The sequence below is a fragment of the Girardinichthys multiradiatus genome, chromosome 7 (genome assembly GCF_021462225.1).
Source record: "Girardinichthys multiradiatus isolate DD_20200921_A chromosome 7, DD_fGirMul_XY1, whole genome shotgun sequence".
In the NCBI taxonomy this organism is placed as follows: Eukaryota; Metazoa; Chordata; class Actinopteri; order Cyprinodontiformes; family Goodeidae; genus Girardinichthys; species Girardinichthys multiradiatus.
The window spans coordinates 28770794-28792173 of record NC_061800.1 but is presented as its reverse complement, the minus strand read 5'-3'; the positions used below and the strand labels follow the sequence as shown (position 1 = coordinate 28792173).

The 21380-nt window shown below is 36.4% G+C and overlaps 1 protein-coding gene across 1 annotated transcript in view; it reads right to left on the bottom strand.

Moving 5' to 3' along the window:
• The window catches only part of LOC124871127 (potassium voltage-gated channel subfamily H member 7-like), a 53544-nt gene extending 33538 nt beyond the window's left edge, over positions 1 to 20006 (bottom strand). The window contains exons 1-3 of the mRNA XM_047370152.1: positions 19598 to 20006; positions 19162 to 19392; positions 1421 to 1576 (exon numbers count right to left, since the gene is read on the bottom strand). Of these exons, the coding sequence (XP_047226108.1) occupies positions 1421 to 1576; positions 19162 to 19392; positions 19598 to 19673 (463 nt within the window). The 5' untranslated portion in view covers positions 19674 to 20006. The remainder of the gene's footprint in view (positions 1 to 1420; positions 1577 to 19161; positions 19393 to 19597) is intronic.
• Positions 20007 to 21380: the final 1374 nt, after the last annotated feature.

Here is a 21380-nt window from a genome sequence, read left to right as displayed (position 1 = left end):
AAGTAATTTAAGATACGGAAGTTTGCATAGACTGATTCTCTGATGTCAAACTCTCACAAGGAGTTTTACTTAGGCAAAAAAAAGCAGAAAACGTCACCTTTTTTTATAAGGCAGTTGACTTCTTCAAAATTCTGGATTGGTGTGTAAATATGAATGACACTGAAATATATATCTTATTTTTACATACAACAATGACAACATGTTAATACAATTACTTATACTAAAACAGTTATATTAATGTCTGAATTTGTAATAATCTATATGAAGAAATTCAGGGTCTATAAGGAATGTAGTTCACATTGAGGTTCAGTGTGAAAGTCTCAAGTGCAGCCTGAAATCAGCTTTATTTCCTTCCTGTTGTGTAAGAGAAATTCAAAGTCAAAGACAATGTTAAGGTCATGCTATAAGTGTGATGTGTGTGTGTGTGGGTGTGTTTGTGTGAGGGTGTGTGTGTAGTACTCTTTCTCTCTGACTCCACTGATCTAAAGTCACATCGTATGTTCATCTGTCTCATGTACCCACAGGTTCTCTTCTTGAAACCTCATCACAAGCCATCAACTCTGATTAGCAATGTTAGCACTAAACACAGGGGCATGGCTGCATGCAGAGGCATAAAATTCACATATGATCACAGTACAGCGCAGGCTAAGTAAAAGAGCCCTGGAGATATTCATGCTGTGAGAAGAATATAGCTGAGCTGTAATGTTTCATTGTTTTTACAATTTCTAATCCACATCCAAAAAGAAAATAGAAAGATGCAAGGAAAAGCAAACCACTTTAGCCCCTGTGTTCACATGGGGCTTGTTACTACATCCTTATAAATTGCACTGTGTTGGTTGACTAATAAGATAAACCAGTGGTTCTCAAACATTTTTATAAAAAGTGTGAAAACAGTAAATACTAAACCTTCCAAATCGCACAATATTGGCAGACTTTTTAAAACAGCAGTTCAGGACCATGTCAGTTTGTTTTGTAATGCCATAACAACAAAAGAAGATACATCATTCCTATTGATTTTACACTCTTGGTTCAAGGGTGCAATTAATTATGTTTTCCAAATTACAATTTGAAAAATGAACAGAAAGATCCCCTTAAATCGGAATTCAAAGTTGGAAAGTTGGAGGTTTTCTTACTAACCTTGATCTATGGACTCTAAAGTGGGTGTGTATTTATGTTGGAAGTGAAACGGTCTCGTGCAACATTCAAAGATTTAATTTATGAACAATAAAAACAAAAAAAAAAACGTTTTGTAATTTTCATCTTTTTTAGCTTGACTGAAAATCCTGTGCAGCCTATTGCAACAGAGTGAAAAAAAAAAGTCAACCAGACACAAACCTATTACAAGGCAGCTAAAGCATGGAAAGCTATGGTGCTATTTATAGCAGTCCACTAATACACTCCTGGTATATCTGATACTTACTTTGATCTGACTTTGTAGGGGATGCCGGGCTTATGTTCTCTGTGGAGTGGTCGCTTCCCTCATCCACAACGTATTCAAAATTCAAAATAAACATCATAACCACACCTTCTTCGTTCTTCACCGGGATTATGTGAGTGGTACACTGAAAATCAGATCCTGAAAGGGAATAAAAATGCCAGTGTCAAAAAACTGAAATCAGATTTTTAACAGTAAAAGGGTTGAAACGCATAATAAATAACCACATATTTGCCTTTTTTGACTTGGATATTCATTTGTCTTTCATATTTTGAAGAGAAGCTAATTAAAATAGGCCTCTGTGTCACATCATACTATATGTAGACTCTGGCAACAGGAAGTCAGGAGGCACGTCTTTAATATGCAACGTTCCTCCCACAGACCTTAATTTCCCAAAACTTTTTATTGTACTCTGGTCCTGAGTTGTGTCCATTTCCACTGTTGGGCTCAAAACTGAAATGTTACATAAAGTGCTTGCAATGATCCTGAGGAGGAACTCCTACTTGCTGTGTTTCTGTTTCAGCGGGGGAAATATCGCTGCTCACCGCAACAGCAGAATCTATCTATCTATCTATCTATCTATCTATCTATCTATCTATCTATCTATCTATCTATCTATCTATCTATCTATCTATCTATCTATCTATCTATCTATCTATCTATCTATCTATCTATCTATCTATCTATCTATCTATCTATCTATCTATCTATCTATCTATCTATCTATCTATCTATCTATCTATCTATCTATCTATCTATCTATCTATCTATCTATCTATCTATCTATCTATCTATCTATCTATCTATCTATCTATTTATCTATCTATCTATCTATCTATCTATCTATCTATCTATCTATCTATCTATCTATCTATCTATCTATCTATCTATCTATCTATCTATCTATCTATCTATCTATCTATCTATCTATCTATCTATCTATCTATCTATCTATCTATCTATCTATCTATCTATCTATCTATCTATCTATCTATCTATCTATCTATCTATCTATCTATCTATCTATCTATCTATCTATCTATCTATCTCTGTCTAGTAGGAGGATGGTTTAGATGGATGTATTTATTGGATGGGCCCTATCAAAGTCAGTTTAAGGAGAACAGAAACCAAACAATTAAATTGTCCTGGATATTTGCAGTGGAACCCTTTGGGTCCAACAATAAAACTTTCTACCCGCTGAGCTCTAAGCAGCATCACAATAGCCATGGTACATCACAGCTAAGCTTGAGTAACGGATCAGTGACTAGCAGGATAAAGCCATTCTGACGGTGTTTTAACTCATAAACCACTTAATCCATGAATACATAATGGACCACTTCATCATGGATTCAAATGAAAACAAGATTAGTGTTTTTAGAAGCTATACAGAAATGTATCCTATTGGTATAGGCATTAAAGACACAGTCCTAATGTAAAGGTTTGCAGGTCCGTCTGTCATTCTGTCTTGGTTGCTGTCTTGCTCATTTATAGAGAGGACACACATTACCAGTGTTCCCTGTAATCTCCTCGGGGCTCAGACACCCTGCCAGCAGCATTCATTAACAGTAGACTTGGTGTCTGACTAAATATAACAAGCTTGGTCTGCCTGAACATGCCAGAAATATGTTGGAAGGATTTCTGCATCCAAACAAACCAAAGTAATGATGCATTATCAATTTTGAAATTCCCTAATATGATTTTAATGGAACAGAAACACAAAACTTAAATTAATTGTTATTGGAGAACAGATGGCATTTCATGCTTGGAGTGCATAGTGTGAGGTGAACTGATGGGAACAAATAGTGCAACATACAGCTGCATATATTGTGTGAGGATAATAGGACCAGTAGGTGTGGACTACATCTAGCCTAACAGCCTAACAGCACACAGCTGTGTGTCCTTCACTGGAAGATCCCCTTTCATAAAAAAAACATTTATCTTGTTATCTTGTTCTTGCAAACATTTATTGAGCATTTAATTCTAGCAAGTGGAACAAATACTAGAAATCTATACAACACGGTTATTTGCTGAGAACAAGATAATTAACTTTGCAATCAAAGTACTCAATGTGTTTACTCTTTGACTTCCAGGAAATCTATTTTTGTATACAACTCTTCACTGCTAGACACGTTTATTCTAAAGATCTGGACAGTATACTAACTACTCTCCACACAGACCAGGCTTAAAGAGCAGTTAAAAAACAGGATAATTGGTGTGTATTCTTGGGAAGGATCCCTTGTGAGATGCTATGATAAATTAATATATAAATGTGAATAGGAGGAATCTTTCATGAATTTTCAGTTTTTTCATACAAAAAAATCTGAAAAGAATGCCATGTATTTAAATACTTTGTTGAGCCATCTGCTTCTACTGCTGCACAATGTTTTTGTCTCCACCAGCTTTCCAGTTTTACTGACTACATTCAATATAGAAATTCTAAATTCGACAGATACCATCCGTGAACAACGATTAAGGGTTGTGAATACTTATGCAAGGCACTGTAATAACTTCCAATGAATGTGAGGTTTTGACAGTTGCTATGGTAAGGTTTGGAAATGTGTGGCCTTGTTAAAGAAAACCGTCTCCAAATGTTTTATGGTGATTACAGCTCAAGTCTGAAGATCTGGAGAGCATTGGTGAAAATAGTGGGATACAAATAGAAAACAAATACATCAGACCTTAGCAATTGTGCAGAAACTTTGCATCTGACCCAATTGTTCAAATTTTAATACACTGTCAGGGATTTTTTTATAAGGTTTTAATTTTTATGTAGTAAAAAATACCTGGACTGAAGAATTGCAACAAAGAAAAAGACAAGTCACAAGCATCCGGGAGCTGGAGATTTAGCCGCTGAGGGCAATTCTCCCCCTACAGGTATTCAAACTAAACACTCAACTAACATCATAAAATCTACTAATAATACTTTTGAATGGCTCAGGGGTTTTCTTGAAAGATGTTGGAACCCTATCAAGTACACTGGTTATCATTACAGAATATTTTATAGTTAAAAAAAACAGTGTTCTATATATGGCTTGAAAAATGATGCATCATCAAGTAACATTCAGATAAGTGTGTAAAAAATAAAGCGCTGTTGGAATTCAAACCAAAAATGATTAATTCAGCAGGAAGGTTTTTGGGCTGAGCCTTACCTTAACAGATGGGGAAACAATAGTCATGCTTAAAGGCTAAGCCGCCAGGGTCCTTTTCTCATCTGGTCTCCTGCTGAATGTCACCTTTGCTAAAACAGATCTAAAGAAAAGCTTCTAAACGTGATGTTGCAAGACCAGGAAGTGTGAATTCTAAATAGTAGATGAAAATACAGTTTTACAACGTATTGTGATACTCAGCAAGAGATTTGTATTACAAAGCAAAAAAAGACAAAAGTAAGAAATGTTTCCTTTTATCTCCTACTTAGGAAAATGACTTAATTGTGACTCTTGCTGAATCCCACTTTACTCCTAACCCTAATTTTATAGCATGTTTAGCCCTACATTTCTAATAGGTAGTGCATCCCAACTGATTGTGTGGAGTATTGGGAAGGCTATGAGGCACTGCTCTTTAGCCTTTAAAACCTGACTTCTCATGGGGGCAGTTGGAAACAAATGGGTCTAAGCAGCGCTTGGAAACACTCACGAATATGAATATTTTCTCAGTTGACGTATTTTAACAGCATTAATTAGTTCTAATTTCCCCTCGGAGATCAATAAAGTATCTTTGAATTGAATTGAATTGAATTAATAACCACTGTAATAGCAGTTTGATGTTTTTCCATATTTTATTTTCAGTACAACTTAGTGAAAACTCAATTAAAATATTACAATCACAACAACCATCACAAAAAGTAGTTTGCATACTGATGTGTTTTGTTTGATGTAATTTTCAGTTTTTCTACAAAATGGCCAAATAAAAAGGAAAAAAAGGCATGCCGTTTTGGTTTTGCAAATATATTTCTAGCAACAACATGTAATCAAAAGCATCGTAACATTTTTAAAAAGTTGAAGTAGATTTATTTTTTTATCCAGGTACATGTGACCATATTTCTGTCCCTCCTTAACAACAAACATAAAATATATTTTCTACTGTAGGACTGGTAACTGGTAAACTGATGTATAGGGTCATATTAAATCACATTTGTTTACGTTATAGGGTCAGTGAGAACTGATGATTTATTCGTTTCTTGAAGGGATATCACATTTCCCAGTACATTATTTCAACCATTCCCTCAATTAACTGCCAATGGATAAGGGGAGGAATAACCCTCTATAATGGGAATCAGCCTTTAATATCCTTAACAGGAAATACATTTGCAGTCCTTTACAGATGCAACATTGCGCAAATTGCACACAACTGCAATGAAGATTATCAATATATTGTGCAACTCTACATTATACCTTTTCTTTTCTCACCACATGATCAATCTCCACAGGTATTCTACATTTTCACTTGGTAAATCATAACAAGGACACTCCTTCACCTGAGCTTTGATGGATGGCAAAGCATTTTCTGCAACACGTCTCTTACTGTGACATAATGCCACACAAAGCTTTAACCGATGCTGTCATTGTTCCCTCGCTATTCCTCTGTTTAACCTTCATGGACCTTGACAGTGATAAACTTGCTTTAGTTCACACTGCAGACAGTTTTACACTCTGGTTTATTCTCCTTGTTCCACTCTCATAAAAAATATCTTTTCATGTGATTATCTTAAATAAGTATTATCTCTGGGGATAAAATCAATCCATGTCCTAACCACTTCAATCGTAAAGCCAAGAGCACTGTGCTTGAGTAAAATACTACTGGTAGAGGTCAGGAGAAGGATTTTTGTAGGCCTCTATGTGCATCACAGCAACCCGTTTTGAAGGTTCTATTCAGGTCTTTTCCTTTCCAGATTAAGGGATGTTAGGGGAGATGGTTTTGTTGTTATGTCATGTCATGTCACAAAACCTAACCACTCTCATATAGAAACTGCATGACGCCTGGATAAAGGAACAAACAAATGAAATGTTAATCTAGGAATCTGTAGACAAGCCCCATCAGCAGAATAATACTGTCCTGAAAACAAGCTTGGTCTAAACGATTAGTTATTAGTACCTTAGTGGGACGATAGATGCACAGATTGCTCAGTAGGTTACTAGAATTTGCCAATTTTCAGCTTGACCAGGTTGACCAGCCACCAGCTGGTCAAAAATCCATTTTTTTATTTTTTTAAAAAGCCAATGAATTCCCCATAACAAATTATTAACCCCTACAAGCATAGTAAGTCAATACCTCGTATTATATTATATTATATTATATTATATTATATTATATTATATTATATTATATTATATTATCTATTTGCAGCAGTAGGCCTAGTCCTAATAGTTGTTTTCTGTTTTCAATAACAGTAGTGAGATCATTTTATAAATTTTTGTTATAAAATGTTGTTACTGTGACTGTGACAATCTCATGCCAATGCCTACCTCCCTACCCAAAATTTAAGCCATGCTTTAACTTACTGAGCATCATCTGAAACCACTTTAAAAAAAGTGCAGTTGACGAACAGGAATATGTACTTGTTAGATCAATTGTTAAAAGGGAATTGAAATGTATGACACAATATGACACCACAGGACAGACGTAAAAGTTTGATTTAGCCTTGAAAAGTACATCAAGAATTTTTCTGACGTTCATCAGAATGTTGGTTTTGTTTTGTTTTTTCCAGATGATGGGATTCTGAAACTTTGCCTGGAGGTATTACCACTTTCCTCGACTCATCTTTATTATTTTCCCTGTATAACCTACAACTATGACAGACCATAATACACCCCTCTAAATGATGGAGGCTTTGTTGGGCACCCTCTCAGGTGTGGCCTCTGTAAACAATTGTGGACTTTTTTGTTCATCATAAAATGACAATTTTTGTGTCAATAAATTTGAAACAATAAATTCAAAATTTGAACAAAACAAATTCTATAACATAGAAAAATGCACAGCAATGTCTAAGAAGTGGATAAACTGAGTATTCATACTAAGTCTAAAATCACTAAAAATATTTCAAGGTGCTACTGATAAACAAGCAGATTAGTACAATACATTATGTAAGTCTGTGAAGTATATTCAGTAAAATCAAAAACATAACATTACCTATCTTTTTAACTCTGAGTCAATCAAACATGTCATATTTGCAGTTTCTCACAGCATTAAATGACTAGACCTTTAGAGAATTGTTCTGCCTAAACAAATATTAACAAATACAAATTGTTTAGGTTGTAAAAAAATATTTTTAAATGGTTTCTCTTTCCATCATATACAAACTAGGCAGAACAATAAGTCACTTAAAATGTTTTTATTGTCAGTCAGTATTTGTGTGGAATTTAACTATAAATATGAAAACCTGGGCTGATCTTATGCTGCAAATATAAATAAATATATCGGTTTGATACAACACAACTCAATGGAAAAAAAGCTCAAATTGCGTCATCTGATCCATGTTATCACTCACTACAGAAATAGATTTGAAGCAAGACATTGCATGCTTTGTCTCACCTTTATTTTAATTGTTAATGTTTACTTAGTTTTTGTAATTCAGGCCTGTAACACATTTAAAAAATGTTAGCAAAGTGAAACTTTACCACTTTTCACAATGCTTGGAAAAACTCTTGACACTCGAGGCAGCATGTGATGAAGCATTTCAGATACTATTTTTATCCAATTATTTCATTGTATGCGTCTCGATAATGTATGATTGTTGATGGATTTTGTTTTTACTTTAATCTGTGCACGTTTTCTATTGGGAACAGGTCGCAGCTACATGCACACCACATTATTTATTACATGGATGTTAGTTAAAAAGATAATGTGCTAAAAGCAATGTTACTCTAAGATACCCATTATATATTTTATGTCTACTGCTTTGCAAAAGTATTCATACCCATTGAATTATTTCAGACTGACTCACATTACAGCCACAAACCTCCTTAGGAGTGTGTTCATGGTTAAATAAGAAAATCAGAATTGTAACCTCCACTGTAATTCATCCCAAATGTGTTTAAGATGGTTGAGGTGAGGACTCTGTGCCGGCAGTCGAGCTTCTCCACCCCAAATGTTATACCGCTGAAACCATAGAAGTGATTGTAAAACCAGAATTCATTGATTTGGGGGTGTAACCCAATACTTTTGGCAATATAGTGTACATACAGCTCTCCTGTGAAGGCCTCAGAGGTTTGCTAGAGAACATTAGTGAACAAAAGGCTACATGAAGACCAAGGAACAAAGCAGACATGTCAGGGAAGTGGTGGAGAAACCTTAAGCAGGGTTAGGTTATGAAACAAGGGCAGAGCAAGTCAAATAGATCAGTTTCATCCATCATATGATAGTCGAAATACTATGGCAAAAGTTCCCATAGCAGTTTTCCACAAGCCATGTAGGAGACACAGCAAACATCTCAAAGAAGCTGCTCTGATCAGAAAAAACCACAATAAAATTTTTTGCCCTACAATCCAAGGGCCAGTGTATGTGGCACAAAAATAACACCGTACACCATCCTGAACACACAGTCCCCACAGTAAAACATGCTGTGGTGGCAGCAACATGCGATGAGGAGGCTTTTCTTCAGTAGAAAGAGGGAAGCTCTTCTCAGTCGATTTAAAGAAGGAAGAATGGAGCTACATACTGAAAGAGCCCTGTGAGAGGCTTCAAAACATTTGAGGTTCATCTTCCAGTACCTTAAACATAGTCAGTGCTGCAATGCAAAGGTTTAGATCAAACTGTTGAGTGTAGAAGGATCAAGTCAAGGTCTAGAATTTAAAAATTGTGGGAAGACTTAATACTCCTAGAAATACAATTCCAATATAATACAGTGAAGTTTCTGACTGCAACATAAAATGTTAAAACGGTCAACAGGAATGAATACTTTTGCAAGACACTGTAATTGGATACTTTTTGTGAACTAAATTGTTTCAGTGAGTACCAACTATTTTTGAAAAGGGTTGCAGGAATCAATGTTTTAACAGATGGAATACGATTTTCCATTTCCATTAATGCAAAAAGAAAGCAAATATTGATTTTTAAATAATGTTTTTGCATTTATACTGTCTGCAGTATATATTTTTTCTGTATATCTTAATATTAATTTTTCCAAAAATGTAATTTTAATTACAAGAATAATAGCACCCCGCTAATATCATGTAACCCTGTTTTTTTATCATCATTATCTGAATTTCTTTAGGCGTTAAAATAACCTTTTGCTTTTAGGCAGTGGTTGATTGGGTTAGGCTACCAAATTTGCTTTGCTACTGTAAATAAAACATATGGCCAGGACTGCATGACAGCATGGTACCTTGAAACAAAATGTCCAAACTTTATATAGAACAACTGGATGACTCAACCTGCTAGAAAATAGTCATATTTTGATAAAATCTCATAGTGTGAAGCAATGTTAGTACTTGTGCCTGTTTTAACATGTATTTGAGAGACTGAAGTTACAACACCACTTGTTTCATTAATTAGCATGTGTTGTATTTTCTTACACAGCAGAAAGCATTTTCAAACTGGTGAACGAGTCTTTATTTGCTAAATGTGATGTAAAATAGTAAAAATAATAAAGATGTGCTGATATATGGGATGTAGTGTTTTTTTGGATTACTCTCAATAATTTTATTTTTATTTTGGTTTCACATGATAAACCTCTGCCCTTGTGAATTTATTCATTAGGACTATAGAGTTGAGTATCTTTACTGCTAAAGATAACTGATTATTTAGGTTTCAGGCTGTTCAATAATTGTGGTCTTTGCCAAAACTCCCCACAGGAATCAATAGCTGTGGTCGCAGTCACAGCTGCTAGATGTGGTTAACATGCTTGACGACGCATTTCGTATCAATGGACGAGTGAATGACTATTCAGTCCCTGACATTTATACAGTGTTTTCTTGTGGGTCAAGAAATGTCATTTACAACTGCTTGAATGAAGGGTTGGCATATTAAGACTAGCCCCCTTTTCATGATGGAAATTGCATTACTCTAGATTACATTTCCATCATCATTAAAACATAAGCTGCTTAATTAAACAATCATCTGAATGCTTTTACAAAAAACAATTCAAAGGTCACAGGAAGTTGTGGCGAAAAAGAGAATGTCTTAAAGGCTCAAAGATTTCTGCTAATGTTTAAGTAATAGGGCTTATTAATTTGTATTCAATCTCACTTGAAAATGTGAATCTTTAATTTTCCTTTTTACCTTAATGATCTTATCATTGCTCAACACTGACTTTTAGTGTTTATGCATGCTCCTCTCCTAGCACTATTGGTACCACCCTACAACTACTGCTTAGCTGCAAGCCTTATCTAATGAAATCTGACATGTTTCTGTTTAAGGGCTATTCTGCTTTGGCCAATACACAACATTAGGGGGATAGTCAGTGAAGAGTAGGGCATGTAGGGAGAGGCCATGCAAACTCACCCTTTGTTTAATGTCTTTGGGGCTTATTGCAATATCTCTCCTCAATGAGACTGCTGTTAGCCACTCAGTGTGGCCTAATTTCATCCTCAATCAGCATCTTCAAAGCCATCAGAGATAACTTAAAGCACCAGCAATAGCAGTGATTCGCTTGTTTTTACCTTTGCTAGTTCATGATACTCTGATTCGTAATCTTTAACTTGGTTTAATTTAGCAGAACCGTTGCAGATTGAACCTGCTGAAACAGATGTGCAGCAACTGATTTGAAAAACACGAATGCCACATTATGGCTGCATAATATATTGAAAATTCATTGTCAATGTGGAGTCAACAATGTCAAATAGTTCTGATTTCAGGTCACAAACTGAGACAATGCCCGATAATGGATTCACGAGACAAAACACAAGCTGTATTTTAATCTAAAATTCATCGTAAAAAGTTTCAGGCAAATTTGACTGCTTCGGTTACTGTTGTGTATAAGGAGGACCCCATTGAAGTTTATTGTAATTCCATAAATATTATTTAAATTGTCTTTTGTTTTGTTTCCTAATAAATAAATAAAAATTCTGATACAACATGAGATAGGCTTTAGCATTGTAAAAGGAGTATAAAAGATGTTTATACTCCTTTCATACTCCAAAATGTTAATATTACTTCTAGTCAGAAAAAAAAAAAAATTGGTAAAATAAAAAGATGAATTAAAACCTTAATATTTTTGGACTTCACCATATGAACATTTAAGTATTTACATTTTTAAACTAGGTGATAAAATGCATTTGAAACTCCTTATTCATTTGTGTTTAAAGAAACAAAGGTTTAGCTAATCCAAAATTGTGTTTCATATATATTTTTTACATGCATAAAATAATTTAAATTCAGGATTAACCTCTATGAGTTTCAAACAGCCAATGAGAAGCTTCAAATTAACTTCATTAACAATGAAGATGTTGATGACAATGAGGGCTAGACTTTAACATGGAAGCATGGACTTCTTACAAACCTAATGAGAATTTTAAACCTATCTGAGAGCAAACAAACAAACATTATTCCAAACATTTGTCTTAACAAAGACTGATGTTAGCACACCTATTAACTTGATGCACTCCAACCACCTTGTGATTGTGTTAGTAGCACATTAACAGTAGATGAAATAAAAACACTTCTTATTAAAGCAACAGCTTCATCAATGTGTTTGAATTTGCACACTTAACAACTATTCAGGTTTTTTTAAAGCTTCTTTTTCCAGGTGCCACAAATTCACACACTGCATGCTATTAACATAGTTGGGCAATTAGAATAAAACTCACTGTTTCATAGATGCACAAATCTATTTAGACGATCACAGCCAAAATGTTAAAATACTGGGAATATTGGGTGTGTTCTGTCATAATGAGAGAAGGGAACAAAAGGAGTAAGAAAAATATATATATTTTTATTTTTTGCACATTGTATGGTTCCAAATTGTTTTTGTAATACAACTCAGTTCATCTAATAAGTATTTCATTAGGTCTGGAGACTCATAGACTGTACAGAGCATTGAGCCCAAGATCATCAGGGGATCATTGAGTATGGAAAATAGATAAAATTAACTATTGAAATCAACCTTATCCTGATAAAGAAGAAAGCCATGATATCACACACTTCATCCGAATACAGACAGAATAAGGTACATCAAAATCAACATTCATACTTTGTACCCATGACACTACTTGATATTTCAAAAAATGCACTTAATTCCTTCACGTTTTGACTTATGTAAAATATCCTTTTAGATATGCCAGCATACATAAGAGGACAGAAAAAATTGTAACATCACCAAATGCTGCAGTATGGAGATAAAGCCATAGCACATTGCCATCACTTTTTCACAGAACTCATTGTATGCCATAGATGTTTCCATATATTGTAAAGATCTTTCTCATCTTCTTCTGTTGTCATGTGCCAAAGCTGCTCTCACATCCTAATAATACAATACTGCCATTAATGAAGCTGACATTCATAGTCCGTCAGAAATGCACTTCAATTACAGCACGTAAACTTTTCATAGCACTTAATTCAGCATATAATTTGATACTTCTGCTTGAAGAGCTTATATATGATGAATACTGAAGTGCAAGTCAGCAGTGAAGGCTGAGCATAATAAAAAATGGATGCACTCTTTCAGAGTGTAGGCACCCAAGTGTCCTACAACGCACCTTGTGTACTGGAGGCAGTCTGTGTCCCGTGTCCCCTCACTCCCCTGCCACTGAATGCTCGACGGGGTGCACGTGGCCCTTCACTCCCCTTGGTGGGGAGTCACCTATGAAACACTACACCCATGCACGCCACATGTCCCAGATCATTCAGCGTGCTTAGCAAAGCTGCTGCTGTTATGTAGCCATTATCCATTTAACATCTCCCTGCTCCACGGTGTCAGCTTCCTTTTGTTAAGACTCATTGAGGTACAAAGTATTATTACACCCTCTGGAATAGGATAGCTTTACAAAGCCCTCAAGGGAAAGCGCTTATCTCATTGACTATGTATCCACGTTGGAGGAAGACTGCATGTGAGGTATCTCTCACAACCTGTCGTGGTTTTTCCTAGGAAGGGGAACACACAAATGAAAAGAAAATGACCCTGTGCTGGAAGTTTTTGCAGAGGGTCTGCAGTTTCAATTGTTCCATTACTTTTCATTTCTAAGCAGCACAGATATAAGCAGCTTTACTTGTTTCCTTTTCAGGGAAAAAAGGCCAAAGCTTTGTTGCTCCTGATATCACCGATACATCAATCCAAACCTCATTTTTTAAAACGTGCCATTTTATTAAATAAAATGAGAAAAAAACAAGACTAAAACCTAGATTTTGAAGTTACAACTTCAATCATCTTACGTGATAAAATTCTGTAAATCTTGCATGTTAAACAAGGGACCCAAGAAGGCTGCAAACCTGTCTGAGCTGAGGCTGGTTTATTTTGTGATTTGAAACATACAGTGAGAAAAATGAAAGGTTTTAATGCAAAGGATTATAGCTGATTTGCATTAGAACCGATGGCTCAAAATACTGCCAGGAGAGGAATCAAATGCACCTTTAATCCATCGACTTCGATTTAGAGACACTTTTAAATCAATGAGTCTATTGCTCTCACGGATGGCATGAATCTTTTATTTCCTTATTGCGCTGGTAGAACACGAACTGGGTCCTCCATACCAGTTTGCATTTACCGTGTAAGCTGCTCATTCCCAGTCCCCGCACTGTCAGCCCAGACATCTTTATTCATGAGCTCACTGTAAATTCCCTTGAGGAGAATTAGGAGTTGTGTCTTGAAGCTGTGATGCACACCAGGGAGGATTGTCGAGAGACTGAAGGCAATGATAATGTCTGATGGTTCTGCAATGTTCATCCTCTCATCTTTTTAGGCACAAGATGCTTTTCTAATGCAGCATAGAACTGGCATGAATGATGGGAGGATGGAAACGTGGCACAAACGAAAATGTATGGAAATAGCCTGCAGTGTCGAAGCTACCTCTTAGTTTGCTAGAGTGGCAAAATAGGAAGAAAAGTTAAGGCTGATGACTGCGGATGGTAGATTAAACATGTATCCGCAGCCCAGAATGTAGTCAAGCTCCCAATTAATTATTAACATCCTGGCTCCTTATGATTAAATAAAATATTACTTTTTTACTTCCGTTTGAACTCCTTAAAAATGACACTGCTGTTTGTGCTTGCATCTGAGGCCATCCATCTCAGTGACTCAGTTGAAACTAATAGTATTGCTAATAGAAATAGCGTGCCTTGGCTCAAACTTAAAATTGAACATACACACTTATTATGTGCTGCTCTAAAAGAGGAGTGACCTCAGATTGTCTTCTGCAGCCAAGTCATGCTGGCCATAAAAAGCTCCAGAGAAAGCGGAGTAGGAGGTGGTCAATCCGGGGATTTATGCCAGTGAGTGGTGACATTGTATTAATTCTCTCCGATTTAGGACTGCTTTCTCTGCAGAACATTATTCATAACAGGGCTTATATTTTACAGATATAAACATCAAATGCCAGTTTATAATCATATACTTGGTGTCTATAGTGTATTTATTTCCTTCAAACATTTGGTTACACTTAAATTAGATAATCAATAGATCATCTCAGATAATCAAACAAATGTTGATAGAAAACAAAGATAACCAAAGTTAATATAGAGGTAAAATAAGTAAAAAAAATATGCTCTTGGAGTAATTTTGGTAGGCTGGCCTGGGAAGGTTCAGCACTTTTCTATGTTTTCGCCATTTGTGGCTAATGGTTCTCATTGTGGTTTGGTGGAGTCTCAAAGCTTTAGAAATGGCTTTTGTAACTCTTTTAAGACTCAGATGTCAATGACTTTGTTTCTAATCTGTTGATAAATTTCTTTAGATTTGGGAAATCTTGTTGCTTTTGGAGATCCTTGTAGCCTACTTCATCTTGTCAGACAGGTTAGTTTAAGGAAATTCTTGATTCACCAAGTCTGCGAGTTATCAGGCCTGTCTGTGTGCCTATCACAGTTAAATTTGAATCTAACAATGGGTTGATTACTTAATTATTAAATGGAACTAGTCTGATTTGGATAGTTTTTTCTGTAATAAATGAAATCATCATTTGAACATTTCAAGTGGATTTACTCAAGTTATTTTTGTTTGATATTAACCATGGCTACAATAAATGATAAAAACAACAATAACAACAAAAATAAATCACCCTTCTAGGGATCTTTTGTTTGTGCAGTTTGGCATCCGTAAATTAGCTTTAACATGTGATAAGTAGAAGTTATCCGGGGCAGACTGGAGGTAGTGGTTGCTTAGCCTGGTTGAGCAAGCATGGCTAAGGGCTAGCAGCTGGGTCTCGACTCAGGCAAGCAATACAGACGGGGCCAGAGTAGCGTGCCCATAGCACCACTTTTACAGAAAGATGAGAGGGCGCAGAGTTAAGCTCTTAAAAAGCAGTAATAGTGCTTGTTTTTTGCTTTAAAACCTATTTGAATAATATGATTAGACAGCTCTGTTGGGTGTTGCTTAGATGACTTGCTTTACTTGTTTACAAAAATTATGATAAATGTGGCCAGAAATATTGATTTGCTTTAATGCTTTACCATTAGGTGTGCCAAAACCCCTCCAACTTTATTTTGCATTGGATGTCCTAATCCTCTTTTAACTGCTTTTAAATTTATTTTAAAGAGTGATGTTCATTGTGTGGATTAAAACTCAATTTACACAGATAAAACCAGAAAGCAGGGTATGGTTGAGTGATGTTACTTTCCTTAATTAGCTCTCAGTGGCATTCAACAGTCAAATGAAACATTTGTTTTTTTCAGACCAGCATTGCTGCTGCCAAATGGCTGCACTTGAAGAAGCAAGGATGATGTCACCGTGACTACGCTCATCTGTTTTGTATAATCTGTCACTCTCATCACTGTTTCCCACAGTCCATCAAACCTTAAATCCTGTTCAGCATATATAACCTCACCAAACTGCTGTTTTAATCTTTTCTCTTAGGATATGAATCAAAAGTAAAACCAAGACACTTTTTGATAGAGGCATACAGGGAAATCAGCTGATGACCGGATCAGCTGATTTTCAACTTGACTGGCTCTAAAAGGTGCTCAGCCCATCAGAAACACAAAATGTTTATGTTTTTCCATCCAGTGAACACGCCATAAAGAAGTACATTAAGGTTACGTTAACTGGAACACTCTGGAAGTTGTCACTGAAGAAGACTCACAGTTGACTTCGGCAGAATAAAAAGCAGCAAAGTTGCCCTGTTTTGACCCTTTGAGCCTTCCACTTCTGTCTTTAATAAGACACAATGGATTCTGAAATGTTGGCAACCTTTTAAAAATCTAACACTTAATGTAAGGATCTGCATTCTGTAGGGAATACACATGGAGAATGGATTTTACAGTTAGTACTGCTAACAATGCAAGACATGCTAGTTATTGATATAAGATACTGAAAACAGTTTAAAAAGTAAACTCCACATCATTTTATCTTTACTTTAAAATACTAAAGCCCTTTCTTACAGTTACTGCTCACTACTCACTCACACATGTGGCCTGATGCTATCTGTGTAAATGAATGACTCATGGAAGGGAGGCTATAAGTAAATAGTTTGAACTCTGTTTAATTATAATTCTTAAAGAGAAATCAGAATTGGCTAAAATTGGCATCAACAGATCAAAACTTTAAAACAACAAAGATCAGAAATCAGCCAATGATCTCTGGTCTATATTATGTTATTTACTTCTGAACAGAAGTCAAACAAATGTTATGCATTTACATTCCTATAACCTATATTTATACAACCATAGTAAAGGGACTTTTTTCATTCAGCAGTGGCAAAGTAATCAATAAATTGATAATACATAATAACGTGAATTATTATTGTTATTTTCTTTTTCTCTATTTAAGTTAAAAATGTTGCATGGAAGGAGATTTAGAGAACCCTCTGTGTGTTTCAGGAGTATAAAAGTCAAGACTGTACATTACCTTCAGAGTAAATTTACAGGCTGGAGCTACAGCTGACTGCCCTCATTGTTTTCTTCTATCTGGGGTAATGTGGGCCATGCTCCGTGTAACTGACTCTGGTATGCTTGTAGCTAAGTACCACAAAGAATCATGAAGAGATACAGAGGAGCTGCAGCAGAGCAGAAGCATATCCAGAAACATCCTTCTTGACTTGCATGTATATTGGCCACACTCAGTGACAATTTTTGACATGGACAAGGTAGCTTCCTGCCAAGGAAGGGCGACACAGTCTACCAGTCTATCACAACCAATTGGGGGGGCATATGTCCGCTGTGCCCAGAAGAAGATTTTTTTATTGTTTATTTACTTGTCCAGTCAAGGATGACTAGATGCTCCCTGTGTTGTGCAGGCCCTCTTGAGTTCTGCTGAATTTAGGGTGTTTGGCTTTGTGTGGCCCTGCTCAGCATACAGTATGTTCCTCTTTTTCCTTTGTCCCACAAAGTGGGCTGATGTTGCATATTTTAATTGATGTTCCAAAGATCACAAGCTAAAATCGGCCATATATAAAAAGTACTGTGAAGATAGTCATAGAGGCTTGCATTTTAATGGTTTAAAGAATCAAGGCCATGTGGGGTGAAGCACATGTTAAAGTGTTGGCATGTACCTTTAGGCAGACAGAACCAGGAAATTTTGAGGGATTATGTATTCACATAATAGTGATGGATTTGTATTGGATTCTCACAGTATGGGAACTTCTTTGATTCAAAATACCAGCTTTGCTGTAAGGTATAAGCACAGCATTATAAAACAAAAATGTGTAACATGATCTAATGATCTAAAACAGAAACTGGTGTTTAAAGAACACTAATTATTACAGCAAAAACATGTTTTCTATAATATTGTTTAATTATTTTATATGCAATGCAAAGACCTAAGGAAAAATCAAGAAATATATGCTCCCTGCATTTAGTAGTAGTATTTTAAGTTAATTATTTGACAAAAACGTTATAATTTTTTGCCATCACACTGTTTAAAGAATAAAACAAGTTTAACAAGCTATTAGCTGGTTAATTAGTCAGGCTGTCTGCTCTGGTATGCAGCCTGCAGCCCAACCAGCGGTTAAATATGGGGACTCCATGAATAGTGCTTCTTTGAAGTTGTTATGCAGATCTGGCACTGGTCCACAAGTAGGTGTATACAAATAGTCTCATCACAGCATTTTTTAGGAAAGTATGTACTTTGTCAAAGAGATAAAGATCTCAGAAATGTATATATCAGCAATGATACAATTGGTGTTATAGTTACAATAAAAGAGACGGTGGACTACTTCAGTTTCCACCACATGACTATAAGATTTTGCCGTGCATTGAAAGATTTTGAAAGAGCTAAATTTCTTTCTTGTAAGTGAAGAGAAAATGTAGTAGCCATTGTTTCACCCAGCTGACTAACAGTGCACAGCAGCAGGTCGGGAAGGGGCAGTGCTGTTTCACTTTATGCTTCAAAGAGAAAACTTCAGTCACTCTGGCACATACTACGGTACCTCATTTTAGCGTTTTTAAAACTCTGATGCTTCCGTACCCTTGCATATACACAATGTTAATTTGTGGGGATGACGAAGAGGAACAACGCGAAATGAATAACCCAGAATGCAGCAGCAAAGCTGTCACTTTGTGAATCTAGTCAAAGCAAATTGCAAGTTAAGTACAACTTTGTGTAAGGTATTCTACATACTTCATACTCAATAAAGCTATGAAGAAGCGCAGGAGAGTCTGGCCCAGGGCACAATCCCACAGACCACTCTGCTGTGCCATGACCAGTTACTCACCATCTTTCCGGTAGTAGGTGATCTCCACCTTGCGCTCCTCGGAGCCAAGCACAGACTGCGCCACCAGGTCGATCGCCTCCTTGTCGGTGAGGTCCCCATGGAGAAAGTCACAGGTGCAGGGTTTCTGCATGATGTCTGGTCTTGAGAAGCCCGTCATCTCACAGAAACCATCGTTAGAGTATATAATCGCACAGTTCTCCACCCTGGCATTGGCTATCACAAATTTGCGATCTGTTAGGAAGAGAAAAAGCCTTCATATAATTTTTTACATTGTAACAATAACGTTGAAATAAACAACTATTGTCTCTGCCTGTCTTATTAAATGGATAAGGGAAAGGAACAAAGTGAGACGTCTGTTCACTTTTCTCTCGGTGTTTATTTGCTGAAATACATCCACAGTATTGCCAGGTAGCAGAATTTGCACAAAGATACTCACTCTGACCCTCGAATTTCCGAATGATTAATCCAAGAAACGTGTTTTGCGGCGCAACGTGACCCCTTCTTACAGGCATGTTTACACACTGATAATTCCGCGACCTCCAATAAAAAAGCGCCTTTACAAGTGAATTCTTAAGTTGCAGATGTTGCGTCCTTGTGATAGCTCCTCTTGCATCCTCTACGCGCGGATAGGGGTGGTGGTGATACCTCTTTCCACTTTTTATTTATTTATTTATATGTTTAGTTTATTCTGAGCTGACCTCCCTACTTCATCGAGGAGTACTTTATCCTGCTTGTATGCCGGTGCGAGTGAACGCTCCCTCGCCGAAACGCCGGACGGAATCGGGGAGGACAGCGTGAGTGAGATCCGGTACGCGGAGCATTTCGCGCTGAGGATGTGATGCGATCCTGACGTCCTCCGTCGCGGTGTGTTTGGCGCTTACAGTGGACGCTGGTTAATATGCCAAGAGGAGTGACGCTGTTCGCAGTGGGCTTAGGTTGCTCTGCCTCGGGTACTGTTTCACAACCTGCCGTCGCTGCATATAATTGGAGGAAAGGCTTTGCGCTTATTATAACCTTCACCAGTGTCTTCCTGCTTGTACTGGATAGTGAAACTGTGACAAACCTTGTTCCGAGTGTTTACACATGAAACAAAGCATATTTCAGAAGAAAAAGACAATTAAAAACAAGAATAAAAAATGTCAAATTAAATAATAATATGTTAGGTTATTGTAATTGAAATACATGGCCCTGCAAAAGTATTCAAATCTCCTTGTTTGTCGTACTCCACACACACACCAAGGTAATTAATTAGGTTTTTATGAGAGACACCAATACAATGGAGTGTTTAATTGTGCAGTGGAAGGAAAGTGAGACATTGTATTTTTAAAATTGTTTCACAAAGAAAACACTTAAAAGTATGGCATGCATATTTAGCCCTTTGTACTCTGATACCCCAGAATAAAATCCAGTGCAACTATCTTCAGAATTGACCAAATTAGTAAATATAGTCAATTTGTGTATTAAATCCAGCTGCAAAGGCTCCTGAATCCTGTTAGAGAACATCCAACATCTTAAAATGGAAAGAGTATGGTAGAACTGCCATGTGTTGGTAATAAAAACCAAGACATGGTTATCCACTTAAACAGGGTAAGGGACACATTGATCAGTGAAGCAGCCAAGAGGCCCATGTTAACACTGGATGAGTAACAGAGACTCAGAACTCAGATGGGATAAACTGCCAACAGGACAACTTTTAGTTGTTCACACCACAAATATGACTTTTATGGAGGAGTGACCAGATGAAAGTGATTGTTGAAATAAATCCATAAGGTCTATTTATAGTTTGCACATAGCCATGGGTCTCCAGCAAACATGCTGAAGGAAGGTTCTCTGGTCAGATAAGACCAAAATTTGAACTTTTTGGCCTACATGCAAAACACAGTGTGTGGCAGAAAACTAACACTGTACAAAACCCTAAAGACAACAGCATCATGGTGGAAGAGGGAAGCTGGTCATAGTTGATGGAAGTTGGATGGAACTAAATACAGGGTAAGATGAAAACCTATTAGACACTACAAAAGACACGAAACTTGGTGCTAAGGTTGGTTCACCTGTTTGCAAGACAATGACCATAAAGATAAAGCCAGAAATACAATAAGAATATTCATGTGGCCTAACCAATGTCTAGAAGCAAATCCAAATGGAAATCTTTGACAAGACTTGAATATTTATGTTTAGAGACACTCTCAATCCAATCTGACTGAGCATGAGCTATCTTG